The sequence below is a fragment of the Sander vitreus genome, chromosome 2 (genome assembly GCF_031162955.1).
Source record: "Sander vitreus isolate 19-12246 chromosome 2, sanVit1, whole genome shotgun sequence".
In the NCBI taxonomy this organism is placed as follows: Eukaryota; Metazoa; Chordata; class Actinopteri; order Perciformes; family Percidae; genus Sander; species Sander vitreus.
The window spans coordinates 26270755-26279196 of NC_135856.1; the positions used below are offsets into that span (position 1 = coordinate 26270755).

At 37.4% G+C, this 8442-nt stretch overlaps 1 protein-coding gene across 2 annotated transcripts; it reads right to left on the reverse strand.

Annotated features, from left to right (window-relative positions):
• Window positions 1-1208: 1208 nt before the first annotated feature.
• On the reverse strand, window positions 1209-7607 carry uchl1 (ubiquitin carboxyl-terminal esterase L1 (ubiquitin thiolesterase)). Of its 2 annotated transcripts, XM_078263048.1 has the most exons (9): window positions 7494-7607; window positions 7388-7399; window positions 6768-6896; window positions 5914-6055; window positions 5303-5388; window positions 4681-4728; window positions 3526-3595; window positions 3368-3426; window positions 1209-2295 (listed from the first exon to the last, which is right to left on the reverse strand). In XM_078263048.1, exons 1-9 carry the CDS (start codon window positions 7524-7526, stop codon window positions 2212-2214), a joined length of 663 nt encoding a protein of 220 aa, XP_078119174.1. In that variant the 5' UTR covers window positions 7527-7607; the 3' UTR covers window positions 1209-2211. The 2 variants fall into 2 exon arrangements, with proteins under 2 accessions (XP_078119174.1, XP_078119183.1); XM_078263057.1 differs by lacking the exon at window positions 7388-7399.
• Window positions 7608-8442: the final 835 nt, after the last annotated feature.

Here is an 8442-nt window from a genome sequence, read left to right on the forward strand (position 1 = left end):
ATATATTGCATTTTCAAGGGGACCTGAATCAAAATGTAGTTTCTATCCTTTATTTCAATTGATTTTGTGCCTACTGTAAATGGTGCACATTCCTAAATTGGTGTTTAATCAAATTACCACAAACACATAGTAAACCTAGGCCAAATATAATGATGCCGCCATGTACACAGCAGTGTGTGCTCTTTACCAGACTACAATTTACTTAAAGGGAACACAACATTTAAATTTTTTTTAACCTTAAACTACTCAAATCTAAAATACAGTCTAAACAATATGTACAGTGCACATTCTTCATTGTATAATGTTAACCCCCACCCCGAAAATGACCTCACCGTCCTCAATAACATCTAAAGCTCTGCCTTTAAGTGGGTAGAGGCAAGAAGTATGCCCCAATTAAAAAAAGAGACTCTAAAAAGGTTTCTCTGAGATTCATTGAGTAAAATCTACACAAAAATCAATACCCCATAAACTCTTACAAACTGAATTTCACACACTGACCAAAGCATGGCTTGGCAGTCGTCAATAATGTTGTAAGTATATCAGTGCTTTTGATAATAGTTGCATACACAGTTGTGGTGATATATTCTGCCCTTTAGTTTTACATGAAAATGTGACATTTTTAAACAGTAGGTCAAACTTTTTTTTCTGAGCACGACACTTTATATCATCACCTGAATGGAGAACTAGGGCAAAGTAGTGCTATATATATATATATATATATATATATATATATATATATATATATATATATATATATATATATACACACACACACACACACACATACATACACACCTTTGTTTGTTTGAATAAGAGTACTTTTTCACAATGGCTTGGTCTTTATCACAACAGAGTCCTGTATTGTAGGTCAATATACTGTTTATCACACTGTGCCTGCTATTTTGTAACCTAGAGAAAGGTCTTGTGTCAGTATCCACAGTGATGAGATGACTGACCAGACAATCTATCGACAACTCTTCAGTCATCCTCCTCCTGTTTCATCCCTTTATAGCTGAACTCTAGCCAAGAATAGTCAGGATGAGCCTCAAGCTGTGAGGGCCGTAGGACATTAACCACTTCACCTCATGCGACAGAAGTATGAATGTGTGTAGGCTAAAATGTAGACTGGTGACTGGGGGAAGTCAAGTAAGGGCCATAGATTACTGGGTTAAAGCAAGAGCTAGAAACACACAAGGAGACACAAACAGTTAAGTCTAATGGTTGCTTTATTGAATTCCCAAAGCTGCATCACCAACAGAACTACAGCAACATAGTATTTGGAAAGTGCAGAAAGGTAAACGATTTGTGCACAGCATAGACATACAGTACTATCCCCCTGCACGACAACAACCCAACATAGAGTAGCACTTTATTATTTCCTGTGTTAAACCTGCAAACCAATAGTGTATTTAACTATTTGAGTATTTGTGATTGTTAACTAAAAAAGCTATTTTCAAATAAAGTGAAAACATTCAATTGTATTTATTTCTGAAAACATAGGTAAACTACTGCAATCCACCACTGCCATTTTGCACTATAAACTCAAACTTCTCAAAGAAACCCGTCTTTCAGAGAAATGTCACCCAAGACCACCACTCAAAAGGTTGCAGGCATTCTACGAACAATGGTTAAATTATTCCTACGGATACATTTGGGCTGTTCTGAGGAATGTCAGATCCTTATAATCTAAACCACACAGCCTCTAAAGGCATTCAGAGAAACCGGCAAAACGTTTCTCCATGCAAGTTGTTTGCCTTTTCCTTCTCACTTTTCTTTAGTCTACTTATTGGCACAAAAGGTATTTAAGCATCAGTTTCTAAGTTTGACACAGATGCACCAATGATTACAAAACAAGTTGCAAAAAAAGACAAATACACATGTGCACACAAGCAGTGGTGAGATCTGATGTTTTACAATTCCCATTGCTAAATGATATCACGTAAAAAAGGCTTGGACAAGCTTGTAACAGTAAGTGTCAGCAGATCAAAAGGATTTGATGGCGTGTTTGTGTTTATGTGTATGTGTGCTTAAGAATGCTTTGTTCATGAGATGAAAGTACAGTATGTGGCAACAACATGTGCGTTATAGTGCATCGTGTCTGCAGATGTGTGTGTGTTTGCAGGTTGTTCTGGGTGCCTGCTGATTGTGTTTGCCATGTGAATGCTTCAGGACATTTTGGTTAACAATTTGGTTGCGTGTCCTAACGAACATCTAACTGTGACAAAGAGCCACCGCAGAGAAACGGACCTCGCCTTGCTCTCTTTCCATGAATCCACGGCACACTTTGGATGCATCCTGGGCATGTATGAAAAGGAGGAAAGAAGTTTAGTCTTAAGTAAAATGTGTATGTTATTTGTTAAAATGTACTTTTACTCAAGTTTCATTTAGTTACTTTTGCTCCAATGCGCATAAACTAGAAATACTGCACTTCATCTAAGGTTACTAACCACAGAGAAAAGACTGTCCTAAAGATGGGGGATTTTTATTTTGTACATTTTACAGCATGTATTCTTATACTCCCCAGTAGGGCTGGGAAATATCACTAAAATATTAGTACTGTAATATGAAGGTTAACATAATGAAATCTGGCTGTTGTCATATAGCTTATAATTGAAAGGTCATGTGTATATACAGAAGCACCAAAACAGTCCACAAAACAGAGTATTGTTACATTTCATTGATATTCAATTATATATCAATAGGTAACATTTGGTCAAAATTATAAATAATTGATTACAATTGTGTTTTTGCCAATATTGCCCACCCATATAGTAGAATTGTGAATGCAGGTCTACTTTTACTTAAAGATTAGTTTTTCCTTTACATGAGATCCAATAAATCATGACACCATTTCATCACTAATGCATGTAGTGCCCTCTTGTGGTAGTGTGACGTGACAATCTAAAAGACTTGGCACAGACATGGCCCTCAAATGGGACTAAAAGCATATTGTTTTTCCAGTTGTATCAGTCAAAATCATTATGCTTTTACAAGACTTCTTATTTGTTTGTTATTTATCTAATATTTAACAAACAGACCTAACTTATATGGCTTGATGAGTGGCAGTTGCCTAAATTCCATCTATACTTACATTGAGATTTTTGTAGACATTGAGGTTTAATTAGGATGTAACCATATTTCAAAAGTTTACCAGCCTTCTTTACAGTTACTGTTTATGATCTAGATTTGAGAGTGTGCATTAGCCAGGCTTATTGATTGAATCAAGACACTTGGGATTAGCCACTCCCTATTCCAGTTTAATACCATGACTCATCACAGACCACATGCATAAAGGAACTTTGCTCACAATTATATTTCAACATATCCAGAATGGACACATATTGATAATGACTATTGTTTTACCTACCATTATGAAGGACTCATCTTTAGTAGCTCCGTGTTTCATTGGACCATCCATTCTTCCATCTTAAAAACAAATAAGATAGTTAGGAATCCACAACATGAAAACACATCCAGGTACATTATATACATATTTCAATGGACATAATAAGTTGACATGCTTACCAAATTCATAAAGTTCTCCATTCGCATTGACAAAGGCAATAAAGTGGAAGTTGACTTTGTCAGCTTCCAGCTGTAAGAGTTGAGAGTAAATATTGTGATTCAAAAAGGCTTCAGAAAAGACAAGCACTGCAAAGCGACTTTTGCCATCAACACATCATTTAGTTTACATACAAAGTCTCTCATCTCTCGAATACCCCCTTCAGACCAACAGTGATGTGGGTCAAACTGGTCTATCCTTCATGACCCTCCTCTGTCGACCAGGGTCGGACGCTGCCTGGCTTTGGTGAACTGGCATTGCTGCCAGGAACAGAAATCAGTTCAATGATACTTATGCTTAAAAGCCATTTAAAAGACTGACGGCCAAAACAAAGAGAGGAGAGAGAGCTCACACATCAGGCTATCAGGAAACTGAAATTTAAAGTGCTCATATTATGCTGTTTGGCTTTTTCCTTTTTATATATATATATATATATATATGATATATATATATATATATATATATATATATATATATATATATATATATATATATATATATATATATATATATATATATATATATATAAAGTCTAAAGTCCACCCCAAAGGGACTTACCATCTTCCAAAGAAAACACTGTTCACAAACAGCTCTATTGTAGTCCAGCCTTTACTTCTGTGAACGAACGAGCGTCACTTTGTAACACGTGTTATAATGCTCGCCTAGCTGCTAGCATGGCACGCCCTCATACTCTGCAACTGACTGGGTAGTAGTCCTTACCTAGCTACTGTGCATGTGCGACTCCCAACAAAGATGGAACAGAAGTGAGATGCCTCACTTTGTAGCTAAAATAGAGAGCTCAACACACAGGGTGAAATGAGGAGCTGCAGCAATGTGCAGTACAACAAAAATATGGTGTTTTCTGAAAATTAAACCACATAAACCTATTCAGGTACAACCTCTAAATACAAGTATGAACCTGACAATGAGCATAACATGAGCACTTTAACTTTTATTTGGTATTTAATCAATGTAAGTCAGTGTAATTCTCAGGTTTACACTGCACTCCATATAAATGAATCCAACGCGGGTCACATGTTGAAATATGCGCATCTACTTTCTGAAAGGGGTATAAGATGTAAGCCATAAGTAGTTGATATTGTGGTGAAGTATCTTACCCTGCACTGGCCCTGCACTGCAACCTCATTGTGAGCCTCACAGATTGCCTGGAGAAGAAATATTCAGAACATGTCAGTTTAATACTGCTAAAACGGTCTACACGCTTTCTGAAATATAAAAACTGCAAATTAGTTGTGGCTAACTATGTGTTACTTAGAAGAAAGAAAAAAAACCCACTGATTTGAGTTTTTAAAAGACATATTCCTAATAGTATATCCTGTAATAATATACAAGAATGTTTAGCAGCTATCAAAGAGCCCTTTTGAGTGACAAAGATTTAGCAGTGTCTGGCGCCCCCAAGTGGGTAAAACAAAACATGTACAGTAGGTTGTGCATTGCTGGCAGACATTTCAGAAATTAGGCATTTGCTTTGCGTTTATTTAGTTTTTTTTTTTTTTTTTACATGTAGTAATGCAGTTGAGCATTTTTAGTTGATTAGTCATTACATTTAAGTGCTTATTCTACATTTTATCAAGAGCTTATATTTTGATATAAGACAGTAACCATATTCTGCTGCCGATCATTATCTCATAGACAATGAAACCTCACGGATACCATTCTTGTAAATTCAATTAACAGTAGAATATAAAGCAGCTTCAACAGTATGTATGTTTATCTTACCTGGTTCTTCTCCAGATGTTTGGCACGGTCATCAGCAGACATGTTTGCAGTCTCATCTAGAAACTTCTTCAGGGCAGAGTCACTCTCTAAACAGACCCCCCCAAAAAAAGCTCTACAAGTTAAATCAGAAACCAAATGCCATTCATTCACATTAAAATATTTCAAATCACAACCCAACTCACCAAATAACTGTCATTTAAAAAAAAAAAAAAATGCCAATGCTGTAAGCCTAATGGGTTTACATTTCTGGTTTACACATGTTCATAATACACCTAAATGTAAACTTAATTCTGGAGAGAAAACGATTACATGTTGTGCCCACGTCACTGTCCCTGGATTTTACATCACAAATTCAAGATTTTCTATTTGTAGCTTTAACAAAGAGTGGTGCAAGTTTGGCATGTTCCCTACACAGAAAAGAAACTAAAAGTAAATTCAAGTAATATGGTATGTAATTTGAATAATGAAAACAAGATATCTCTGCACTTTGAAAAGAAACGGCTGAGTCATTGATACTGACCGTCAGCATTATGCTCCTTTTATAAATACATATTCTGTAGTATCAATATTGTACTTACTATGCTACCAGTGCTTATTTGATCTGCACTCACCAAAAGTCAGTTTGCCTTTGTTGTTGGCCACAGCATGCAGCAGGGCGATGGTGCCACAGGAATTGACTGCTGTCTGCTTCAAGAAATAAACCTCAGAGCCTCCTGCAACCTTGTCTGCCTGCTGCTGTCTAAAAGACTCATGCTGCAATACACACAGACAGAGCATGGTCACGGTCATCAGATAGAGCCTAGTCATGGTCATCTGCCCACGTGAACACGTGTGGGTTAAGATCAAAATTGGAAACAGCAATCAACAGAACAATAGAAACGTTGGCAATATATTATTTGTGTAATTTATAAAGCAAAAAGTCAAGTTACAATGGAAGGATTTTCTCCTTTCTATTTATATTATTGCACATTTTGAACTGCTGATCAGACGAAACAAGGCATTTGTAGACATTTTGAACTCTGGGAAACTGTGATGCCATTTTTCACAATTATCTAACATTTTGTAGACCAACTGATATTTGATTAACTGAATAAACAGTCAATAGTTAAATTCTTAGTTTTATGTATATTTCGGCTGTTGACCACTGGGATGTGGTCTGGCTCTCATTAACAATACAAGCACATCTGAGAATGATTTCTGTAATTTGTATGTGATTTGTCTAGGTTTGACAGGATAACTCAAATTGAGGAAAAAAGGTAAACATCTGCTGATTAATTTCCTCGCCATCATTCCTGTCTCCCCCTATTGTACCCATCACATAACATCATAACAGCTCTTTCTCTCTCTCTCTCCACCCATGCCCTCCCTGCACCTCAGTCTCACCCCACCCAAGACAGCCTTGTATCACTTGATCACCCCGCCCATGCCTTACAGGAAGTAGTCTCCACCGCCACGCCATTATTACCTGTTGTGTCAGTGGAAAGAGCAGCATTAAGGCACAGCATGGTTTCGGGACGGCGGACAGTTGCTCACTCTCCAGCCCCAGCACATCAACGAAGCGCCAGCTTTCACCCACGCCTAGCTTGCTCATCATCTGGAACACACAGCCAGGAAAATAAACAAAACACGATGACTTAAATGCATGTGAAATAGCTGTGGTTTCAGAGGCGACATATATAAATGATCTCTATGAGGGTGTTCAAAGATGCTGCGTTGTGTTGGTCCAGTCAGACCACACCCTTTAGCCTAGACACTGGGGACAGCGCTGGGGATGATGCTGACGCTCATTAAAACCAAATAAACGCTTCTCCTGTTTGTTGTCGCATCTCCTTTTGATATAATTAACTAGCTAACGTCAACGTTACGACTTTTACATTTATACAGCTCACAATAGCATAATCTTTGTATTAATGGCGTGGTTGCGAAGTGGTGGTGTTTTAACGGCCGTCTCAGTAATTGTTTAACTGCCCTCAAAACTATTGTAGCTAGCTAGCTACTGTAAAACTTACCTGACAGTTGAATCAAACGGTTACCAATACGTCGACATTGCTCAGCGTTAAACTTGGCTAACCGTTTGTTACTCACCTTGTTCAGCATCTGAAACGACATAAACAGAGACCACATGTGAGCTTGTTGTCGGTGAAAATTGTACGGTGTTGACAAATTAACAAACCACAGTTATTCCCCCCACCTCGGGGTTGATCTCCATTGGGGTCCACTCCATGTTTGCACTGTTTCGGGGTGACTCCGCAAATTGCGCCTACTTGCTGTGTCGGTTTCTGCAGCTGTCAGTTGAAGTTACAGCGCGTACGCGTACTTTATGCTGCCGGTCATACCACTTATCGACAGACAGGGGGGTGAGCTCAGATCAAATAACCGGTGGTATACATAATGTAACCGGCCTCCTAATAAATATCAGTGATTTTTCACCTTATATATTTTTTGCTACACATTTAGCCATGTAGTGATATCATAGAAAGAAATATCTCCATATTACAAAACTATTTAAAACAAATCACACCGCTAAATGTGAGATTACTCAACTCTAATCACGTTCTTTCTAGAAAGAAAAGTGTGACGTTTTGATCCATAGCTGGGAGTCTATGCTCCCTATCAACAATGGTTCTGACCTTACAATCTATGGTTCTGTCTAATGTCTAATTTCTGTTGATGATTTTGTTCTTTTGTTGCTAATTTGCCTACAGGTCTTCTGTTTATTCCATACCAATTGGTGTGGTTGCTGCTGCTGGTAATGTAAAGCACTAGTACCAGAGCTTGCTGAGAAAGATTTAATTTACCTGCCAGGTAAAGTTTATACGGAAGAGGATTAGGGCCACATGTTAATAAAATTATTTGAGTTCTGAGTTTAGTCAGAATTCTGAGAATACAGTCAGAATTCTGAGATTTTTCTCAGCATGCTGACTTTTTTTCTTAGAATTCTGATTTTAATCTCAGAATTCTGACTTTAATTTAAAATTCTTCCGTAGAAATAGGCCTACAACAGCAAATGGAAAAGCTTTCAGTTAATTATTGTGAGGCTAGTTCTTGAGACTCTAATGTGGCTGTATGTAATGTACCATTGAACACTTTGAAAAGAAAGTGAATCATGTGTAAAAAAAAAAAGAAAAAGAAAGAATGCC

Coding starts and splice junctions, on each gene's coding strand:
- uchl1 (XM_078263048.1), bottom strand. CDS start 7,526: ATGGAGTGGACCCCAATGGAGATCAACCCCGAG. Junction 6,056..6,767: donor TCTTTCCACTGACACAACAG/GTAATAATGGCG, acceptor TGTGTATTGCAG/CATGAGTCTTTTAGACAGCA. Junction 5,389..5,913: donor CAAAGGCAAACTGACTTTTG/GTGAGTGCAGAT, acceptor GGGTCTGTTTAG/AGAGTGACTCTGCCCTGAAG.